This window comes from Procambarus clarkii, chromosome 5 (genome assembly GCF_040958095.1).
Source record: "Procambarus clarkii isolate CNS0578487 chromosome 5, FALCON_Pclarkii_2.0, whole genome shotgun sequence".
NCBI classification, from domain to species: Eukaryota; Metazoa; Arthropoda; class Malacostraca; order Decapoda; family Cambaridae; genus Procambarus; species Procambarus clarkii.
This window is the reverse complement of record NC_091154.1, coordinates 43959328-43983149: the sequence shown is the minus strand read 5'-3', so window position 1 is coordinate 43983149 and position 23822 is coordinate 43959328. Positions and strand designations below refer to the sequence as shown.

At 43.6% G+C, this 23822-nt stretch overlaps 1 protein-coding gene across 1 annotated transcript in view; it reads left to right on the top strand.

The window, feature by feature from the left end:
• The first annotated feature begins 1366 nt into the window (after positions 1-1366).
• The window catches only part of LOC123763778 (uncharacterized), a 54012-nt gene continuing 31556 nt past the window's right edge, over positions 1367-23822 (top strand). The window contains exons 1-3 of the mRNA XM_069302044.1: positions 1367-1643; positions 22295-22523; positions 23048-23411. Of these exons, the coding sequence (XP_069158145.1) occupies positions 22307-22523; positions 23048-23376 (546 nt within the window). The 5' untranslated portion in view covers positions 1367-1643; positions 22295-22306 and the 3' untranslated portion in view covers positions 23377-23411. The remainder of the gene's footprint in view (positions 1644-22294; positions 22524-23047; positions 23412-23822) is intronic.

Below are 23822 nucleotides of genomic sequence, written 5' to 3'. Positions count from 1 at the left end.
CACGTCCGAAGGGGCTCGGACTCCCCTCTCCTCTCGTACCCCCCCCCCCCAGCAACTACAGCCCTGCCACATATAGTGGGGCCTATGCTCGACAAGGAACTGAGCCTGGGGCGCATAGCGGGCCCCTTCGAGGTCCCCCCCATTTGAGAACTTCAAGTGTTCTCCCATAGCCCTGAAAGAGAAGTCTATGCCGGGCAAATACAGGCTCCTGCACAACCTCAGCTACCCCAATACCTCCAAGAGCGTGAATGCCAACATCCCGCGGGAGGCGACAACAGTGACCTACCAGTCCATCAACGACGCGGTGGCCTTGGTGGGCAGACGCTCGCTGGGGGCGCACCTGGCGAAATGCGACATAGCAGAGGCGTTCTGGATCATCCCGGTCCACCCCAGCGACTACCATCTACTCGGCTTCGCCTACGGAGGGCGGCACTACTACGAGAAAATGCTCAGCATGGGGGCAGCACCCTCCTGCGTGGTAGGGAGGACCCTACTCGCCAGTTCCTAGTCACACAACTCCTTCCCTGTAATCTACCTCACTCCTCTATTGTCAACCCATGTCTGTTATTTTCTTTTTTTTTCTTTTTTTTTAATCAACACTGTTTGTCAACCTATTGTATTTGTGCTGCTTTTTCAGTCATGTTCCCCCTTTTTTTTTATCTTTATTTGTATTTGTTCTCAACATCTTTTATTCTTTATGCTCAATTAGTATTAAGTTCTAGATATTAATGTTTTTCTTGCCCGAAACGCATTGCGTAATAGTGGCTTTAGGCATTGTATGTACTAGCTCTATCTATATATCAATCCATTAATGTAACATCACTTGTATGTATATACCTTACCTGAATAAACATCTGAATCTGAATCTGATCTCTTAAGGGAGCGCGCAACAAGGCCTAACGGCTCCCCGCATGACGATTGCCCGTGACCAGACGACTACTGGGGGCCCTGCGAGGTGTTTGCCGCTCGACTTACGAGAAGACCTGGTATCGAGCACTCTTCTCCCTCGCCTTCTACGCCTGCCTCCGGCCAGGGGAGGTGACCTATACGGGGAAGGAGCAACACACGCTACGCCTGGAATACGATTCCCTGCCGCGAAGAATCGTTTTTTCATCCAAGTACACATTTTTTTTTTTTTTGAGATATATACAAGAGTTGTTACATTCTTGTACAGCCACTAGTACGCGTAGCGTTTCGGGCAAGTCCTTAATCCTATGGTCCCTGGAATACGATTCCCTGCCGCGAAGAATCGTTTTTTCATCCAAGTACACATTTTACTGTTGCGTTAAACAGAGGCTACAGTTAAGGAATTGCGCCCAGTAAATCCTCCCCGGCCAGGATACGAGCCCATGACATAGCGCTCGCGGAACGCCAGGCGAGTGTCTTACCACTACACCACGGAGACTGCTAATAACATCCAGTTGTCACCCGCACACAAGCAGACGTCGTCAGGGTTGAAGCAGGAGTGCAGGCTTGAGCGAGGAGACGAGACGGGAGCGAGGTACGACAAGAGAAGCGGCGGTGCACGACGACTCGTCCCTCGCCACAACAACAATGGTCGTCAGCTGGGAGGCCCTGACGCCGGAGTGTCTTCACCAAATCAATACTCTTGGGGATTTATCACTCTTGGGGTGATACGCGAGGTGAGCATCAGTGTCTTGGAGTTTTAGCTCATGCGGAAATGTGGTATTTGTGAGGTGAATGTGCCCGTTTTTCTCGGGTTCACGTCACCTGGCTAGAGTTACCGTTTTTGGCTCTTATATAAATAATAATAAATAAATAAATAAATGTTTATTTAGGTAAGGTACATACATACAAGAAGTTTTTACAAAGATTGGTTGATTTATAGGTAGAGCTAGTACATACAATGCCTAAGGCCACTATTACGCAAAGCGTTTCGGGCATGAAGAACTTAAATGACAAGCTTAATACTAATTGAGCATAAAGAGTAGAATGAAAACAAGAAATGAAAACATAGCTGAAAAAGAAGCACAAATACAATTATGTCGACAAACAGCGCTCTTTAAAAAAAAACAGACATTGGTTGACAATAGAAGGGTAAGGTAGGTTACAGGGAATTTATTAGGTATAGCTTCGTTTTTATCTCTAGGCATTGTGTTGTGGGGGCCCTCTCAACCTCGTGGCCCCAACCCAGGGAACCAGGGGTATTCTCTTGCACCATCGGTCTGTGTCAAGTTCGGTTAAAGGCAGTGTGTCCTGTGGAGGCAGGAATGTGCTAGATGATCCTTAAGTGACTTTCCTCGTCTCCAGGCCAGCATTGGAGGTGTTTGGACAAACCTAGGCCAAGAAGGGTGGTCCCCATAGGTGTTTCTCAGCCAGTTTCAGATGTCAGTCAGGGCATTATGGAGAGGGCTTGCTAGGCCGTTAAAATACAGCGATGGGAGGATCCATCTCGACTGAGGGTCTGGAGTGGGGGCCTGTATGAGGAGCTCTGACCTCGTCTTCAGGTCTAGTTTGTTTTTAGCCGTTGCTATTACTCGTTCTGGGTATCCTCTGGCTGAGAACATGCCCCAGAGGTCTAGAAGTTGAGTAGCAAGTGTGTCTTCAAGGCTGTTTATCCTCTTCAAACGTAGACCTAAGGAGTAGGGTAGGGAGTTCTTCAAGGAGGAGGGGTGACTGGAGTCGTATCGTAGATACGTGTGCAGGTTCGTGGGCTTGTAGTAGCTTGGCACCCTTGTGTGTTTTGTGCTTTGTCTGCTTTTCTCTGATTTTGCCTCCTTCCTGATTAGTGCCTAATTTGGTTTCCTTCTCCATTGTCCATCAGTAGTTAGCTTCCGGAAGCCACAAGGTAAGAGAAAAAAAAAATTAAAAAATGATCTCAAATTTCTTGGTGAGCCCTGGTGACTCCCCCTCTTCCCCGTAGGGTATTAGGGGTGTTCCATCATTATGGAACTGAGGGTGGTGCAGCTGGTTGACCCCTGGCGGGCCTTCTCCTCCCCCCCAAATGTGTGTGTGGGGGGGGGGGGAGGAAATTCATGAAACAAGCTGATGCTAGTTTCATGAATTTGCAATTATTTGTATTGTTGGGGAGCTTTTAGCAGTTTTGAGGCTGCAGAGTCATTTCTAATCAGCAGTGGTGTCTCATTAATTTTCTGAGTGCCTTCACCGGTGGGTGGCAGATGGTTTAAGATTCATAGAAATTTTATCATACCTGCCACTGTTCTCTGTGTATCTTTAGAAAGGGGGGGCCAGGTTCTGGTTCATGGTCCCCAATAGTTCTAAATGCATTCCATGACTGATGGCACGTAGAATGGCACTGCATCAGAATAGTAGCTTCAGGGAGCCACTGGGCTCGCCCAGAAATTGGCATTTCATTACATACAACCTTGGGTTTTCTGTGCATTGGTTTCAATTGGTGGGTTGCTTGGGTTCATACTTTTCTGGTAATGCAGTAGGATATCAAAAGAACTGGCTGGTATGTTAATACTGTATATGTGATGCTGAAACGTGTGATGTTTCAGCATAACACTGTTGATATTTTTTCTTGTGTGGTAGCCACTGAGGCTGTGGCTATGACAGTACCCTATTCCTCAACCATTCATCCTGCAAGGTGGAGTCAGGCTAGCCCTTCCACCCTTGAACAGACTCATTTCCTTTTTAACCACCGTGCTGCTCGCCCCCCCCCCCCTCCTGTGCGCAGGAAATAAATTCTCGGGATTTTATTTTTAATGTGTTAAAAACCCTTCCCTGAATACAGAAATGAGAAAATAAACTCTAAATTGTACTTTGGCCGCACTGGGGTCCATAAAATAGCGAGTGACGTTATCAGCCACTGGTCGCCCATGGCATACATTCCCGGGGGCAGTAGTGCACCAGGTTCAAGATGCGCAAGTTACCACAAATATATTTTTGTTAAGTTTTTTTGCGCACAGTTCCAAATACATTTTTTGTGTTTTCTTGCCAATCCTATGTACAGAGCACCACTTGGTTTCCGAACTTTAGTTATCTGAAACTTCCAGTTTCCCGATTGGGGTTGGGAAGTCATGCTACACGAACAAAGTTCGGGTAGGAAGTGGTACGCCAAGCGTCGCGCCGGCCCGTGGTGATGGGTGGGAGATGCTCCAGTTTGCCCACTGACCGTGTTGGGCGCCACTAATCAAGAGTGCCTTCTACCCTGTGATTTCACAGATTCATGGCGTATTATTCCTGTTATTTTGATTTGTCATGAGGCTGGAGAGTTCAATCTGCACAATCAAGAAACATCTGTGCACCATGTCGGCTCCAAATGCACCCATTGCGTCAACGATTGCTGACTGGTGGGTGGATGGATGGGAGCTTAGGTGGGAGGCAGTATGAGAGAGAGAGAGAGGGAGAATTAGTGAGAAAGGGAGGGGGAGGTAGGCAGGAAGGAAGTAGTGAGGGGGGGATGGGAGAATTAGGGAGGGAGGGAGGGAAAGGCAGGCAAGCAGGCTGGCAGAGAAGCAGGCAGGCAGAGAGGCAGGCAGGCAGGCAGAGAGGCAGGCAGGCAGGCAGGCAGAGAGAGGCAGGCAGGCAGGCAGAGAGAGAGGCAGGCAGGCAGAGAGAGGCAGGCAGGCAGGCAGAGAGAGAGGCAGGCAGAGAGAGGCAGGCAGGCAGAGAGAGAGGCAGGCAGAGAGGCAGGCGGGCAGAGAGAGAGGCAGGCAGGCAGGCAGGCAGGCAGGCAGGCAGAGAGAGGGGCAGGCAGGCAGAGAGAGGGGCAGGCAGGCAGAGAGAGGGGCAGGCAGGCAGAGAGAGAGGCAGGCAGGCAGCCTGCCTTTCCCTCCCTCCCAAATTCTCCCATTCTCCCTCACTACTTTCCTCCTAGCATCTCTCCCTATCTTCCCCTCCCTCACTTTCTCACTAATTCTCCCCCTCCCTCACTTTCTCACTAATTCTCCCCCTCTCACTTTCTCACTAATTCTCCCCCTCTCTCACTTTCTCACTAATTCTCCCCCTCTCTCACTTTCTCACTAATTCTCCCCCCCTGTCACTTTCTCACTAATTCTCCCCCTCTCTCACTTTCTCACTAATTCTCCCCCTCTCTCACTTTCTCATTAATTCTCTCCCCTCTCTGTTGGTGGAGTGGTGAGGACGGCAGTAAGGAAGGATTTGCTGACCAGGTGATTGTTGCCACACTTCTCAGTCATATTGTATTACAAATTTTAATCTTAGTTGTAAAATATTTATGCCAAAATGTTAATTTTCATATATTAATATACATTATTAATTATTAACATGTTATATGATTTCCTATTTATTATTTAAACAAATATAGTTGTATTTATGAATTATGCACAGTTGGCATCTGTGAGCAGGCGCTGACAGCCATGTCCGCCTCTACACAGCCTCCATCCCGTTAGTAGTTCCTGACCCCGTTAGTAGCTCCCCCTCCTCCATAGCCTGCTGTTCTTATGTTATGAGGAAGGCAGTGAGGGAGGGATGGCAGGCATTGAGGGGGGAGAGGCAGTGAGGCATTGAGGGGGAGAGGCAGTGAGGCATTGAGGCATTGAGGGGGAGAGGCATTGAGGGGAAGAGGCAGTGAGGGGAAGAGGCAGTGAGGGGGGGGAAGGCAGTGAGGGGGCGATGCAGTGAGAGATAGAAGCAGTGAGGGAGGGAAGGGTAGGGGTGAGTGAACGCAATTACACAATGAACTTTATTTCATTTGTTGCATTTATGCTATGAATCTGTCAATTTTTTCCCTTAGAATTTTTTGTTAAATTAAAAAAAAATTCAATGTCCATTTTCCTCCATTCTCGTTTATGAACTTACACGATAACCGACGGGTCTCGTCCCCAAGGGGTTCAGAAACCAAGTGGTGCTCTGTATAATGAATACATACACTATATTATGGCAGTAGAACATCCATACTGTCCGAAGACACTGTTATGTGCATCACAAATATGTTCACATATCTTGCACATATTTTCAATGTATCATGCTCATTTATGTATATATACAATTTATTTACAGACTGTAGAGTATCACACACTATATACACACTTCATCAACACACTCAGAATTCCGCGAGTGTGTGATATGCTGCGAAACAGCTAACGGGGGCATAGTGGAACCTTGCACTCAATGCACCAGGTTGCATCTTCGCTTTTGTTCTCTTCGGGTAGTGTTCTTGCATACTATACAGGGTTTACCATTTTCCCGGGACGCTGTGCCTGGCATATACTCGAGCATGTGGACACCGAACATCTCGTTACCTCTCAGCCTGTCTGGACCTGCTTGTGGCATTGTTGATGGCACCCCACGGTGCAACAGAGCCCTCCTTGCCGTACTTTACAAGCAGTTGTGACACAACAGCAACACTGAATATCCATATTGGTGATCTCCTGCCTGATTTTACCAGATACATATTGAAGCAGTTGAGCACTGCAACACCTATTAGGTGGAAAAAGAACTTTTTCGTCCACTTCACAGACTTCCGCACGCACTCGACGGCACCGGGCATCATGTCACATTTATCTACTAGGCGCATGTTCATGTGTCTATGACACAATGTGGTTTATACATGGGGAAGCGTGTTTGAAAGTGGACTTTGCCACTATCCAACATGGCACCGGTGTGAATTGTAGTCAGCATATTCACCTCGCATCTGTCCCTCCTCCGTACTGAGAGCATGTTGTCACACTTGCGCAGCTGGCAATCATCCACTGCAATATCTATGCCAAACACTGGCATTTCCTTCTTGTGGGCCTTCACAGTGTCACATACGCCGGTGTTATGGGCAAGGAGGTATCTGGTCAAACAGGGGCTGGTATTGTAGTTGGCGGTGAACAGTATATGCCCCTTGTTCAGCAACAGTTCCATCAGGGTTTTAACAACACTGCTAGAAAACCCGTGTTCATATTGAGCTGGTATGTCAACGTCTGTACCTGAATACAGTATCATGTCCATGACGATACCAGTTTCACAGTCGCTCAGCACGAAAACCTTTAGTCCAAATCGGTGGGGCTTTGATGGGATGTACTGCTTGAATGACAGTTGCCCCTTGAACAGTACAAGCAATTTGTCGATCACCACGTTCTGTCCAGGTACAAAATAGTCACGGAACTTGCCTCTCATGTCACTGAAAACCTTCCGTACCTTCCAAAGTCTGTCGTGTCTGCCCTCATTTGCATTATTTTCGAAATGCAGGCACCTGAGAAGCAACAGGAACCTATCATGTGACATGTACCTGTTGAACACGGGTGATGGAACAAGGCTGTCTTTGCTCCAATAATCCTGGATGACGTGTTTCCCGGAGTGTTTCATCATCATGCTCAGTGCGAGAAACACATACATTTCGTCCCTTGTGGTGTCCTTCCATTGTGTCAGGTGAGAGGCAGGTAAAATGCCGGTGTCTATGAGGCTGTGAGTGTATCTGTTCATCTTGGTCACAAGATGGGTCATGAATTCGTTATGAAAATATGCAGGAAATAGTCTAATTCTGCCATATCCTCACCTGTATACAGGAATAATGGTGTCACACCAACATCGGTACCATCAAACATTGGTATTTGTGGCACAAATGTGGCACAATCCTCCAACACAAGTACACCTGGGGGTTTGATTTTGGTGCCAACACCACTGCCAACACCACAACGAGCACCAAAAACACTGCACTGTCATCTGGTGCTGGAACTGCGAGTGGGTATGGTAGGAGATGAGGCTGATCTACGTATTGCAGGCCTACCATGAACACCTGATGTAGAGGGCCCACTGTCGTCATTGTCCTGTAGCTGCATGACACGCTGCTGCTTGCCATGACATGTTGCTGAGGCAGCAAACCCACGCCTAGTAATACCCTTGCTGCTCGTACTCGGGTCAACACTATTTGTATCGAAGCCTATGTCACTGAAGCCTGAGAAAGATTCTTCGCAAGTACTATCACTGAATAAACTAGCGTCAGAGGATACACATGATGGTGGTGACTCTAAACGGTGTTGACCCAGGGCGGTGAGTCAGGCCGGGCGAGGCGCGTGTACCATACGCACTCGCATCATCATCCACCTCCGTCTCTCCCTCATTCTTATCAGACCTCTGTGCAAGGTCTTTCTCTGGATCAGAGTCTTAAGTCATCATCCATAGCACCATTAAGGAGCCGGTCGGCCGAGCGGACAGCACGCTGGACTTGTGATCCTGTGGACATGGGTTCGATCCCAGGTGCCGGCGAGAAACAATGGGCAAAGTTTCTTTCATCCTTTGTCCCTATTACCTAGCAGTAAAATAGGTACCTGGGTGTTAGTCAGCTGTCACGGGCTGCTTCCTGGGGGTGGAGGCCTGGTCGAAGACAGGGCCGCGGGGACACTTAAGCCCCGAAATCATCTCAAGATAACCTCAAGATAACAAAAATCATCATACAAAATGTCATGTATTTCCTCCTCAGAGAATCGTTTTCCATGACTGCGGGTGACAGTGGAGCGGGAGCTCGTAGACAATGCATCAAACATGGTTGCTTATTTGAAACTGAGGCTCCCCATGGCTGCAGGGCTTGCTGGGAATTTTTTTCAAGATGGCGGATGATCACTGGGGGCCCCCAGGCATCCATTTTGTACCCGCATCGCCGCGTGCCAGTTTTGAATAAAACACTAAAAATATAAGATCCCAGAGGCGCTTTGCGCACCCCCTGTTGAGCGCCTGCAGGCGCGTTGTGCAGTTCAGTGGTTAAGATATCAACTTAACCAAATGCCGTTCTACTTTTTATTACATTTAATAGTTTGCTTTACATTGTCAACAGGTTGTGTGCTTGCAGCACTGGTTGTCTGTCATCACTGGATAAACTTGCATATGGGAGGTAAGTACTGTAGCTGATATAATAGGAGGTATTGCAGCAGCCATTGTAGGCTGCCAGTGGTGAAAATTTGTGTTGGATTTGCTATTTTCTAGAATGGGTCCTGATGGGATCCATTAGGTGGGTAGCTTGGGGAGCCACTAAGGGCACCCACGAGGTGAGTAGCTTGGTGAACCTCCAAAGGCATCCACTAGGTGGGTATCTCAGGGAGCCTCCGAGGGCACCCACTAGGTGGGTAGTTTAGGGAGCCACCGAGGGCACCCACTAGATGGGTAGTTTGGTGAGCCACTGAGGGCATCCACTATGTGGGGTAGCTTGGTGAGCCTCCAAGGGAATCCATTAGGTGGGGATCTCAGGGAGCCTCCAAGGGCACCCATTAGGAGGGTAGCTCTGGGAGCGACCGAGGGCACCCACTAGGTGGGGTAGTTTGGTGAGCCACTGAGTGTGGGGAAATCTGGCTTTAGATTATATGCTAATAAAATAATGTATAGTTCTAATATGGTCGAAGGACCAGAATTCTATTCTAATTGAGAGAACAAGTAGCTTATGGATCTCTATGATAAAATGCAATTAAGTTCTAAAGATTCTATTAATTAACCCTTAACTGCGCAACGCGCCTGCAGGCCCAGGCTTCGGGTGCCCAACGCGCCTCCGGGTGTTTTTATTTTTCACGTTCCATTCAAAACTCCCGCGGCTACATGGGGTTCACATCAGCTTCCTCAGGGCTCTTGTAAACAGACGCCATCTTAAAAAAAATCATGGTCCACATTGCCGGGTGTCAGAGCCTCAGTAGTGAGTGAGCAACCAAGGGTGGCGCTCGCAGCATGAGCGCACAGCACTGCTGTTCAGCGTGTGACCACAGCATCGCCTAATATTGTCATAATATATATATAACTTGTATTATTTAGCCATGATAGTATTATAGAAGAGCCTGAGTGTGATAATGGCTGGGTACAATGTTCAAATATCAGTGATTCACTGCTGTTCACGATGTTCACAGCGCTAGCCACAGCACCACAGCATTATTTCGTCCATCCAGGAATCTTCAAACGACTTTTTAGGTTCCTTTTCAAAATAAACTTGTGGTCAATTATTCATTTACAGGTATTAGTGATCAGGATTGTGGTTATAATGAGCATTGTGCATAGGAAGGAGGAATTTTGGTGAGGGAGAGAATTGAGGTAGCCTCACTGTGTGGCAGTAACTCTTGTTTTGCTCACCGTTCTAGCTTCGTGGTTCGCTATGGGGAACACACATGTACATGGGTATATACAGTGTGTGTGAATAGTGTAATAACAGCACCAGGAGTATGTTGTGAGGAGCTATTTTGGTGAGGGAGGTGACGTAATCGTGGCGTCGTCTGCTCTCTGTTGTGTGATTTGTCATGCAGTGTATGGTGGCCACTGTACTGTTTGGACACAATACCGGCTTACTTGCATAGTTCTGGTAAATAAAACATGTAGATAGGTATATATAACATGTGTAAATCGTGTAATAAATACAATAACAGTATGGTGGGAGGAGCAATGTTGGCTAGTAAGATGTTGGAGTAAGGGAGGGCTGGCTGGGTGTGGCTGCTCACACTCGCGGTGTTCTGAGTGTGTTGATGGTGAATGTATATAGTGTGTGACAGTGAATAGTGTGTACATATGTTGTAAATATACATAAATGAACATGAAACATTGGTGTGAATAACTGTATGATTTGGAGGAGCAATGTTGGCGAGTAAGATGTTGGAGGAGTGAGGGAGGGCTGGTTGAGCGTGGCTACTCACACTCACGGTGTTCTGAATGTGTTGATGGGGGAATGTATATAGTGTGTGACAGTGTATAGTGTGTAAATAGATTGTATATATACATAAATTAGCATGATACATGGTAAATATGTGCAACATATGTGTACACAAGTGTCATGCACGTAACACAGTGTCCTTGAACAGTACGGATGTTTTACTACCATAATATAGTGCACGTGTTCATTATACATAGGATTAGCACGTAAAAACAAATAAAATATATTTGGAACTGTGCGCAAAAAATGAACAAAAATATATTCGCGGCAACTCGCGCGCCCCGCCCTGGACGCCCTACCGGCCCCGGGAGCTTACTGCACTGGCGAACGGGTAATGATGACGTCATGCGCCAACTTATGGACCCCAAAGCAGCCAAAGAAAGTACAAGTTCAAAATTTTTTTGACATACCTATACTGGGGGAAGTCAACTTTGTGAAAGAGAAAACATGCACTCTCTTGAACATTATATTGTAGAATGTCCCATACTGACTGACTTTCGCCCTCCTGGGCTAAGGTATGCTGAACTCTGTAGTTACTAGATGATATATTGGACTTGTATCCAAGATTGACTATGTAATATATCAATCATACAATGTATATATATGATGATGTAACTATATAACCTGAGCTTGTAAAAGCACCTTCATCACCTTCAGTGATTAAGTGCTTAATTGCACACTAGTTTCTTTATCAGCTACCTCACACTGTCAGAGTAAATGAGACAAATGTATGTGAATGCATGTGTGTGTGTGTGTGTGTATATGTATGTATATGTGTGTGTGTGTATGTATATGTATGGGTATAAAGTATATATGGAAGCTGATCAGAATTACATTTTACCTTTGTGAATGTACATTAATGACACTATGTAAAAGACACACCTAACACTTTATGTAGGGCATACATAAATCTGTGTATCTATGTATTTACGTATGTAGGTTAGCTTAGCATTTTAAAAGCACCGAATCACCTTCTGTGGTTGAGTGTTCAATAAACCCTTGAACTATATGTTTAACACTTCTCTAACCCTGTCCATGGAGGACAGAAGAAAATGTATATATGCTGGTTAGCATTGTAAATGTGTGGCCACGTCTGTGGTAGAAAATAATAATAATAATAATAATAAAAAAAAAAAACTGGGGCAAGGGTTTTTGACACTTTAAAAAAACAAAAGAATTTTTTCAAGAGAATTTATTTCCTGCGCACTGGGGGGTGTCATATTTATAGGCCGCACAGTTAAAGGGTTAAATTAATATATAATAATAAATGAAATGTAAATTTTATAAATTCTAGAGCCGCTTCCCATAACATTTTGGGGGGTTATTCTATAAGGTTAGTCTACGTAATGCTTGTAATGTATAATAAATTACATAAATGGTGAGAATAAGAAATGCATGTATATAGATTATAAATGATACAGTATTCAATGGTTAGTTAAATGCAATGTTTGTCTACTAAAAACGAGAAACACAGCTTAGCTGTAAGCAGGTATCACAGCATGCGTCTTGCAAATCGTTTCCTTGTAGACGTGAACTTGTTGCACAGGCTACTTGGGAAACACGTGATAGTGGTAGAAGTTACTGTCTCGCATACATTTGTACTCCAGCTGAAGTGCAAATATTATGTAAATTCCACTCCAAACCCTAGAATCATTCATTTAATCGTAAATTCTAAAGGGATTCAAATTCAGAAGTTCACTTGCGTAGGATTATACGTTGCCATGCATCGTTACGACAGGGAAACAACCTAATTAAATTTTAAAGGCCTGTAAAACTTATCAAAGGATACTTATTCCCTGCTGAACGTGGTGTCCGTAAAGAATGGAAGTTGCAGAATCAGTCTGGAACCTGTAGGTAGCCAGATGCTCTAAATTTGGACCGATGTCAATAAGCGAACTTCAGAACACCTATACCAGTGGGCCGGGGCCGGTGGCTGAGTGGACAGCACGCTGGACCCGTGATCCTGTGGTCCCTGGTTTGATTCCGGGTGCCGGCGAGAAACAATGGGCAGAGTTTCTTTTTACCCTAATGCCCCTGTTACCTAGCAGTAAATAGGTCAACCTGTCCTCTTAAAAAGAACGTCGCTTTTGGCCGTTTGCCCGTATGGCCGAATTTGGACGTAATTTGAAATTGGAAAAAAAATGAAAATAAATTTGGGATTTTTTTTTCAACAACAGTACGTTAAGGGTCCTCTGATAGGTTAGGTGGCCAGGAAATTCTCATAAAGTTTCAAAACGTTATGAAAAACGTTAATTTAAAGTGTCCTCTTATAACCTCTGCGCGTACGCCGGCCGACTCAATAGAAAACGGAACAGAACGTCACTTTTGTGAGTCGATTTCATTTCAAATTACGTCCAAATTTAGCCATATCGCGCATACGAGCCAAAAGTGACGTTCTTTTTAAGAGGACGGGTTGAATAGGTACCTGGGAGTTAGTCAGCTGTCACGGGATGCTTCCTGGGGTGGGTGGGTGGGTGTACTCACCTAGTTGTACTCGCCTAGTTGTGTTTGCGGGGGTTGAGCTCTGACTCTTTGGTCCCGCCTCTCAACCGTCAATCAACAGGTGTACAGATTCCTGAGCCTATTGGGCTCTATCATATCTACACTTGAAACTGTATGAAGTCAGCCTCCACCACATCACCTCCATTTGTCAACCACTCTGACACTAAAAAAGTTCTTTCTAATATCTCTGTGGCTCATTTGGGCACTCGGTTTCCACCTGTCCCCCCCTTGTGCGTGTTCCCCTTGTGTTAAATAGACTGTCTTTATCTACCCTATCAATTCCCTTCAGAATCTTGAATGTGGTGATCATGTCCCCCCTAACTCTTCTGTCTTCCAGCGAAGTGAGGTTTAATTCCCGTAGTCTCTCCTTGTAGCTCATACCTCTCAGCTCGGGTACTAGTCTTGTGGCAAACCTTTGAACGGTGTGTGAAACCTTTGGATGGTGTGTGTAATTACCTAAGTGTAATTACCTAAGTGTAGTTACAGGATGAGAGCTACGCTCGTGGTGTCCCGTCTTCCCAGCACTCTTTGTCATATAACGCTTTGAAACTACTGACGGTCTTGGCCTCCACCACCTTCTCACTTAACTTGTTCCAACCGTCTACCACTCTATTTGCGAAGGTGAATTTTCTTATATTTCTTCGGCATGTGTGTTTAGCTAGTTTAAATCTATGACCTCTTGTTCTTGAAGTGCCAGGTCCCAGGAAATCTTCCCTGTCGATTTTATCAATTCCTGTTACCATTTTGTATGTAGTGATCATATCGCCTCTTTTTCTTATGTCTTCTAGTTTTGGCATGTTTAATGCTTCTAACCTCTCCTTGTAGCTCTTACCCTTCAGTTCTGGGAGCCACTTAGTAGCATGTCTTTGCACCTTTTCCAGTTTGTTGATGTGCTTCTTAAGATATGGGCACCACACAACAGCTGCATATTCTAGCTTTGGCCTAACAAAAGTCATGAACAATTTCTTTAGTATATCGCCATCCATGTAAATAAATGCAATTCTGAAGTTAGAAAGCATAGCATAGGCTCCTTGCACAATATTCTTTATGTGGTCCTCAGGTGATAGTTTTCTATCTAGAACCACCCCTAGATCTCTTTCTTTATCAGAATTCTTTAAAGATTTCTCACATAATATATAGGTTGTGTGGGGTCTATGTTCTCCTATTCCACATTCCATAACATGACATTTATTAACATTAAATTCCATTTGCCAAGTGGTACTCCATATACAGTGGTACCTCCCATAACGAATTTAATCCGTTCCATGTTCGTCATGTGAAACGGACGTCATACAAAACGAGTGTCCCCCATGTAACCAGTGTGATGCACTGTGTTTATTGTGAAATTTCCCTAGTGTGCATGACATCAAATGTTCCCCAAAATATAATTTTTCTTTGTAAAATGATAAATTACCGTCCCTGAACATGTCTATGTAAAAATAATTACCAAATTCCACTTACTTTGGCTGTGAGGGCGTGGACAAGGTGCGCTGTGACGTCATCAGGGGCTGGTCGCCCGTGTGTGAAGCTCCCAGACACGGTCGCGCAGGCCATTCAAGCACCCCGTGTTGCCACAAATATATTTTCAAATATTTTTCCTATGCATTTCCAATGCGGTTTTATTTGTTTCTTTTATCGTATATGATGCATATTTGTGACCTTTACAATATGTATACAGTAGAATGTTCATAATTTTCCATGAAACTGTGATACATGTGTCAGTAATGTGTCCACAATAAATGTTTATTGTCACAATATTACGTGGTAAAAATGCACTAATATTACAATATGTACAGTTTCACATACTATTTACACAGTAACACACTGTATTACACACTCAGTACTTTGGAGGTGCGTAATAGTCAACGAAGTAGTCCATGGTACACAGCGCGACTTTGCTCTCCTTGCACCAGCTACAGATAGATTTTTGTTTCCTGTTTCATCGTTCTGTGTGCTTGCAAATAACGCACTTGCGTGCACCCTTGGCTTTAGTACTTGTAGGTGGTATGTAGCCAAGCTTGTAAAGCATAAGGTAGTATTGAAACGATTATAGGAAAAGCTCAATTTGTAAGGTAGTCTTGAAAAGATCGCTTTGTAAGGTCCCACACAGGAAGAGATTCAGCTAGCCTCAAAGAGTGTCCATCAGTCAGGAAGAGATTCAGCTAGCCTCAAAGAGTGTCCATCAGTCAGGAAAAGATTCAGGTATTCTTAAAAATATCAATGAACACCACCACCATGGAAGCCGCTAACACTGTTCATCTATGCTACTTGTATCAGATGCATCATCACTGAACGCAGAAAACGATTCATCTATGTATCATCTATATACATTAGAGATGGCAAGGGTGGGGCTCAGAGCTACACCTGGATACGCTCGCTGTATCATCCTCATAGGTGCTGTATCACAGGCATCCGACCGTTGTGTTAAGCCCTTATTGCGCCTAGCTTCACCAATGTTATGACCCTTATGTTCTTCAAACAATAGGGTCTGAATTGCACTGACTGAGTACAGTCTTTCAACACCGTGTGGGACAGGTGTTTGAGAGCCAGAGGCATGTGTGCTACAAATGGTTGCTCACGCACTACTAACCCAGCCAGCAGCCCTTGTCTTTCATATTCGTTATAGCAAAAGGTTCGTTCAGTGTTTGTTGGGTAGGCTGCTCCATTATGACAATCTTTTTTTGTTTCAAATGTGTTCCATTTGTTTTGTATTTATCACTTACGTCTCAATAATGGAGCAGCCTACCCGACAAACACTGAACGAACCTTTATGACATTTGTCCATTTTTCAAATTGTTTCAACAGTTCTTTTATTTTTTTTTTTTTTTTTTTAAGAAACATGGAGCAGTCGACCTGTAGACCACCGAACGAACATTTTTGACATTTGTACTGGTTTTCAAAATTCTTCATATTTTTTATTATTTACGTTTTTTGTATGTAAGAAACATGGAGCAGCCTACCTGCCGACCACCGAACGAACCTTTTGCTATAAGACAAATGAAAAATAAATATTGAACACATTTGAAGAAAGGAAAATGTCATAATGGTTTATTCAGTGTATGTAAGGTAGGCTTCTCCATTATTGAGACGTAAATGACAAATAAAAAACAAATGGAACACATTTGAAACAAAGAAAGATTGTTATAATGGAGCAGCCTACCTGCCGAACACCGAACGAACTTTTTTGACATTTGTTGTATATCAGATATTTCATTTCTTTTTTCCTACAAAAACGTCAATGCTTTGCAACATCTCAGCAGTCACCCTTTTATATCCCAGCATCATTAGCATCTTTAAACAAGAACAACATAATTTATGTGCATCGTCGGAGGCGTCTAAGAATGTGCAAGCAGCAGCGCGACCCCACCATGTGGTGTTGACGTTACTCAAACCAGCGTTCGTCATACGGGACGATTTGACGCCGATCGGGCCGTTCGTTACCCAAAATATTCGTCTTTTGGGGCAATCGTTATGCGAGGTACCACTGTACTTATTTTCTCCAGGTCTTCTTGAAGAGCATGACAATCATCTAAATTTCTTATCCTTCCTATTATCTTAGCATCATCAGCAAACATGTTCATATAATTCTGTATACCAACTGGTAGATCATTTATGTACACAATAAACATCACTGGTGCAAGAACTGAACCCTGTGGTACTCCACTTGTGACATTTCTCCATTCCGATACATTGCCTCTGATTACTGCCCTCATTTTTCTATCAGTCAGAAAATTTTTCATCCATGATAGAAGCTTACCTGTCACCCCCCAATATTTTCCAGTTTCCAGAACAACCTCTTATGTTGAACTCTGTCGAAAGCCTTTTTTAGGTCCAGATAGATGCAGTCAACCCAACCATCTCTTTCCTGTAATATCTCTTTGGCTCGATCATAGAAACTGAGTAAATTCGATACACAGGATCTTCCAGATCGAAAACCATACTGTCTGTCTGATATTATATCATTTCTCTCCAGGTGTTCTACCCATTTAGTTTTGATTAGTTTTTCCAATACTTTCACTATTACACTTGTCAATGATACAGGTCCATAATTGAGGGGGGTCTTCCCTGCTGCCACTTTTGTAGATTGGAACTATGTTAGCCTGTTTCCACACGTCTGCTACGATTCCTGTACACAGGGATGCCTGAAAGATCAGGTGAAGTGGAATGCTGAGCTCAGATGCACATTCTCTCAGAACCCATGGTGAAACTCCATCTGGGCCAGCTGCTTTGTTCTTACCGAGCTCCTTTAGCATATTTTCCACTTCATCTCTAGACACCTCTATCCGCTCTATGTTGTTCTCTGGGATTCTTATTGTGTCTGGTTCTCTGAAGATTTTGTTTTGTACAAACACACTGGAACTTTTCATTTAATGTTTCACACATTTCCTTTTCATTTTCCGTGAGTCTGTTTCCCATTTTCAACCTCTGGATATTATCCTTTACCTGCAATTTGTTGTTTATGAATTTGTAGAATAGGCCCGGTTCTGTTTTACATTTATCCGCTATCCCTTTTTCAAAATTTCTTTCTGCCTCTCTCCTTACTGCTGTATAGTTGTTTCTCGCATCTTTGTATCGCTGGTATGTTTGGGGGTTTGGCCTCTTCCTATACTGATTACATTTTTGTGTCTTTTGGTCTCTTGCCCTCTCACAATTTCTGATAAAATGAATGTGTGTGTGTGTGTGTGTGTGTGTGTGTGTGTGTGTAATTACCTAAGTGTAATTACCTAAGTGTAGTTACAGGATGAGAGCTACGCTCGTGGTGTCCCGTCTTCCCAGCACTCTTTGTCATATAACGCTTTGAAACTACTGACGGTCTTGGCCTCCACCACCTTCTCACTTAACTTGTTCCAACCGTCTACCACTCTATTTGCGAAGGTGAATTTTCTTATATTTCTTCGGCATCTGTGTTTAGCTAGTTTAAATCTATGGCCTCTTGTTCTTGAAGTTCCAGGTCTCAGGAAGTCTTCCCTGTCGATTTTATCAATTCCTGTTACTATTTTGTACGTAGTGATCATATCACCTCTTTTTCTTCTGTCTTCTAGTTTTGGCATATTTAATGCTTCTAACCTCTCCTCGTAGCTCTTGCCCTTCAGTTCTGGGAGCCACTTAGTAGCATGTCTTTGCACCTTTTCCAGTTTGTTGATGTGCTTCTTAAGATATGGGCACCACACAACAGCTGCATATTCTAGCTTTGGCCTAACAAAAGTCATGAACAATTTCTTTAGTATATCGCCATCCATGTATTTAAATGCAATTCTGAAGTTAGAAAGCATTGCATAGGCTCCTTGCACAATATTCTTAATGTGGTCCTCAGGTGATAGTTTTCTATCTAGAACCACTCCTAGATCTCTTTCTTTATCAGAATTCTTTAAAGATTTCTCACATAATATATAGGTTGTGTGGGGTCTATGTTCTCCTATTCCACATTCCATAACATGACATTTATTAACATTAAATTCCATTTGCCAAGTGGTGCTCCATATACTTATTTTGTCCAGGTCTTCTTGAAGGGCATGACAATCATCTAAATTTCTTATCCTTCCTATTATCTTAGCATCATCAGCAAACATGTTCATATAATTCTGTATACCAACTGGTAGATCATTTATGTACACAATAAACATCACTGGTGCAAGAACTGAACCCTGTGGTACTCCACTTGTGACATTTCTCCATTCCGATACATTGCCTCTGATTACTGCCCTCATTTTTCTATCAGTCAGAAAATTTTTCATCCATGATAGAAGCTTACCTGTCACCCCTCCAATATTGTGTGTGTGTGTGTGTGTGTGTGTGTGTGTGTGTGTGTGTGTGTGTGTGTGTGTGTGTGTGGAGTGGGGGATAAAAGATAGTAGTTAGTAACAGTTGATTGACAGTTGAGAGGCGGGCCAAAAGAGCAGAGCTCAACCCCCGCAAGCACAACTAGGTGAATACAATGGCGGTTCTTGCGTGTTTCTTCCCTTCCTCCTCGGGTGGCGCATGAGCAATAGCTCCCAAGGATGGGATCCCGAGTATAAATAATATGGAAGGAAATTGTGTATGTTGAATATTTACGTCATAACTAAAGGTATTGTGGCAACAAATCTTTTCTCGTAATGCAGGTCAATTAATTTAGATATTAACTCTCAAACCGCGCATATCATATATAAATGATATCAGTGACAAAACCGAAACCGCGCACATCATTTATATATGATTTCGTGTCTAGCGCTATAATTTAAACGCCCCGCCTGGGATAGGGGCAGCTATAGTACAGCCACGACCGATAGTTGCCAGATGCCACCTAGAAAAAAAATCCAGGCCAACATTCTTGGGTGTTACAGCGTCAGTATTGAGCAAGCCACCAAGGCTGGCGCATGCAGCACGAGCTCACAGCACCGCTGTTCAGTTTGTGACCACAGCATCGCCTACAAATACCATAATATAAATGATACTGCTATTATTTAGCAGTGATAGTATTACTGAAGCCCCCTGACTGTGATAAAACTGACCAGGATTCTGATAATAGCAGGATTGTGGTGATATTTAGCGCTGTGCTCCATGGAGGGGGGGAGTAAGGCTGTGGGAGGGAGGGTTGTGGCGTCGTCTTCTGACTGTGTGTGGCCACCATTTATTGACTGCACTCACCATACCAGCTTAGTGGTTCGCCATGGTGAACACAAATGTAGATACTTATACATAACATGTGTATAGTGTGAGATAACAGCGAGAGGAGTAGGATGGGAGCCGCCATCTTGGTGAGGGAGGAGCGTCGTCTGCACGACTTGGCATGGTGTTTACTGATGGCCACTATGGTCTTTGGGCACCATACCAGCTTATTTGTTCAGGTATGGTGAATAAAACAGGCAGATACTTATATATAATGTGTGTATATAGCGTAATAACACCACAAACAATATTGTTGGAGGACAAATATTAGTGCGTCTGGCCTTGAGGGCGGCCGCCGATCAGCTGACTGTGTGAGTAGCTACGTCTTATGGCCTTCACTCACCATACAAGCTTAGATGTACAGTTATGGTGAACAAAACATGTAAATACGTATATATAACGTCTGTGTATAGTGAATAAATACAAAAGAGTATTGTGGGAGGTGAATGAGGGTGAGTGAGGTGGTGTTGAGGGAGGGAGTGGCAGTGAGTGGCTTGCTGGTGTTTGGTGTTTCACTCCTCGTTGCTTTTTGACTCACAAGACCAACTTAGTAGTTCGTTATGGTGTACAAAACATGCAAATACTTATATATAACCTGTGTATATAGTGTAAGAACAGCAAAACTGTTTGTTTATTGTTTTATGAACATAATAATTGAATCACTAATATGCACACCATAATTTTGAGTACAACGATGGTTCACACATTTTATAATATAAATATACCACAATTCACTGTATGGAATAATATTACTGCAAAAAAACTAAGAAAAAATAAATCAGAGACATTGAAATAATTAGGTAATAATATATTTGTGGCAACTGCCGCCTGACAGCTCGGGTGGAGTAGACCTCGTCTGGCGAAGGCTCTGCCAACGCCCCTTTTTTGCCACACTTCCCTACCCTATTGCGGCTAAAATATGCCACCTACGATTTTTTTGTTATTTTTTCCGTGATCAGGGAACAAAATGAACATTTCTATAAGACGAAAGAATTTTTTGGATTTTTTTTTGTTGCGCCTGTGGGTGTGAATTCCATTTTGGCCCCTAGCGGTTTGAGGGTTAAAGGAACGAGAAAGATTTAGAATGGAGATAGGGCTTATCATTTTATTCACTGGTGCAGCTAATCATGGCTGTATAAATTAACTCGAGTAAAACATGATAGATTTACTAAATAGAGATGAATCTATTAATAAACGATTATCTTTAATAAAAAGAGCAAAATAGGGCTAGATTCTACTCGATCTGTTAATACTGTACAGAGGGGCCTCAATTTACGTTGGTAATCCATTCCCAGAGACAAATCTTAAGTCGAAACGATTTTTCCCATAAGAAATAAAGGGAATTGAATTAATCCATTCCACACCTTCAAAAATATTAACTTAAAAATACCTTTTATACTGAATACAATTTTTTTCTCTATCTTTAATACAGTACATATGTTTATCTTAACTTTATGGAGGACTCTTGATGGCATATGGAAGATGATGAGGAGGGGGAAGGAGGAGAGGTGTCACTGTTTGGAAAGGGAGTCCCCTTCCATTATAACATCAGGCAGTGAGGACTTCTCTGGGGTACACACTCTGGCACGTTTTGCCTGCATACCACTAGGACCTGCTTCTGGCTCACTGCTTGATTTTCTCACTAGAAATCATTCCATTGAAGATTGTTTTTCCCTTCTTTCCAACACTTGTCTGTAGTGAGGCATCACATTGTCATTAACCCTTTAACTGCGCGGCCTATAAATATGACACCCCCCCAGTGCGCAAGAAATATATTCTCGGGAAAAAATTCTTTTTAGTTCTGAAAGTGTCAAAAACCCCTCCCTGTACAAGGGTATAGCAACAGAATTTCGAAATTGTACTTAATTTAGCTGCTATGGGGTCCGTAAGTTGGCGTGTGACGTTATCATTCCCGTGCGCCCGTGCCGTAAACTCCCGGGGCCGGTGGGGCGCCCGGGGCGGGACGTGCGAGTTGCCGCGAACATATTTTTGATCATTTTTTGCGCACAGTTCCAAATACATTTTATTTGTTTTTATGCGCTAATCCTATGTATAATGAACACGTGCACTATATTATGGCAGTAAAACATCAGTACTGTCTGAGGACACTCTGTTACGTGCATGACACTTGTGTACACATATGTTGCACATATTTACCATGTATCATGCTAATTTATGTATATATACAATCTATTTACACACTATACACTGTCACACACTATATACATTCACCATCAACGCATTCAGAACATCGCGATTGTGAGCCGCCACACCCAGCCAGCCCTCCCTCACACTTCCAACATCGTATTCGCCAACATTGCTCCTCCCATCATACAGTTATTCACACCAATGTTTCATGTTCATTTATGGATATTTACAACATATGTACACACTATACACTGTCACACACTATATACATTTACCATCAACACATTCAGAACATCGCGAGTGTGAGCCGCCACACCCACACAGGCACTCCCTCACTCCAACATCTTACTCGCCAACATTGCTCCTCCCACCATACTGTTATTGTTTTTATTACACTATTTACACATTATATATATATACTTATCTACATGTTTTATTTACTAGAACTATGCAAGTATGCCGGTATTGTGTCCAAACAGTACAATGGCCACCATACAATGCATGAGAAATCACACAGCAGACAGCAGACGACGCTACTATTACGACTTCACCTCCCTCACCAAAATAGCTCATATGGACCAATATCAGCTGCCTCGTATGGACCAATATAAGCTGCCTCGTATGGACCAATATCAGCTGCCTCGTATGGACCAATATCAGCTGCCTCGTATGGGTCAGTAGAACCTTATAGGTAAAAAGAGAGCTTGGTACAAAAGGATTAAGAATGGGGAAGTCAGTTTAGAACAGGAATTTATACAACTGGTTAGAAATGTTAAAAAAGATATTAGGAAAGCAAAAAGAATCTATGAAGTTCGCATAGCAGAGCAAGCAAAGTCAAATCCTAAAGGGTTTTTTCAGTTATATCGAACTAAGACTAGGGAAAGGATAGGTCCATTAAAAACTGAGACAGGTCAAATAACGGATAATGACAAGGAGATGAGTAGTATTTTTAACAAATATTTTATATCTGTATTTACTAAAGAAGAACTTAACAATATGCCTTCAGCCGAACAAGTCTATGTGGGTGGGGATGAGGACAGGTTGACTAGTTTAGCAGTTACCAGGGAGGATGTAATTAAACAATTAGAAAAACTAAAACCAAACAAATCCCCAGGGCCGGATGAAGTGTTTGCCAGGGTGCTGTCACAGTGAGAGGTTGTGTTAGCTGGAGCTCTGATTGTAGTAATATTATTACAGCAACAATGGAAGGATTAGTGAAGGAACTGGTGAATTTAGTTGGAGCTCTGAGGACAGAGCTGGATTCACTACGGGAGGAGGTACGACAGCTGAAACAACATCAGGAAGAAACAAAGGAGGCGACCAGTGTTAAAAAGACCTCGTCTTGGCAAGTTGTGAAGGACAGGGGTCTTAAGAAGACCTTGGCAAAACCGTCACCTAATAGCCTAAGGACTTCTAACGCATTTGATGTGTTAGAGGACGAGTGCTGTGGTGAACCTATGGTTCAACGAGGAGACAAAGGCAGAGCAACGAGAACATTGAAGCACAGGTCCCTCAAAGTGCCCTAAAGGAAAAGCGAATTTTGGTTGTGGGAGATTCCCAGGTGAGGTATTTAGACAGAACGTTTTGTACCAGAGATAGAGGAAACAGGTTAAGAGTTTGCTATCCAGGAGCTGGTATTGGTGATATTGTTGGAAACATGAAAGATATTATGACGGGAAATGGGAACAAACCCATTATTTGTATTAGTGCAGGGGGTAATGATGTTGGGCGAGTTAGGAGTGAGGAACTAATACAGAGATTCAAGACAGCAATAGAATTAGTTAGGAGCAAGGGAGGAATCCCGATCATATGTGGCATTCTTCCAAGAAAGGGAGTGGGAAATGAATGGATGTTGAGGGCACTTGGTGTCAATTGCAGGCTGGAAAGATATTGCAAATCTAATGCAATATCTTTCATAGACAACTGGGAACACCTCTATGGAAGAAATGAAATGTATGCTCGGGATGGGGTG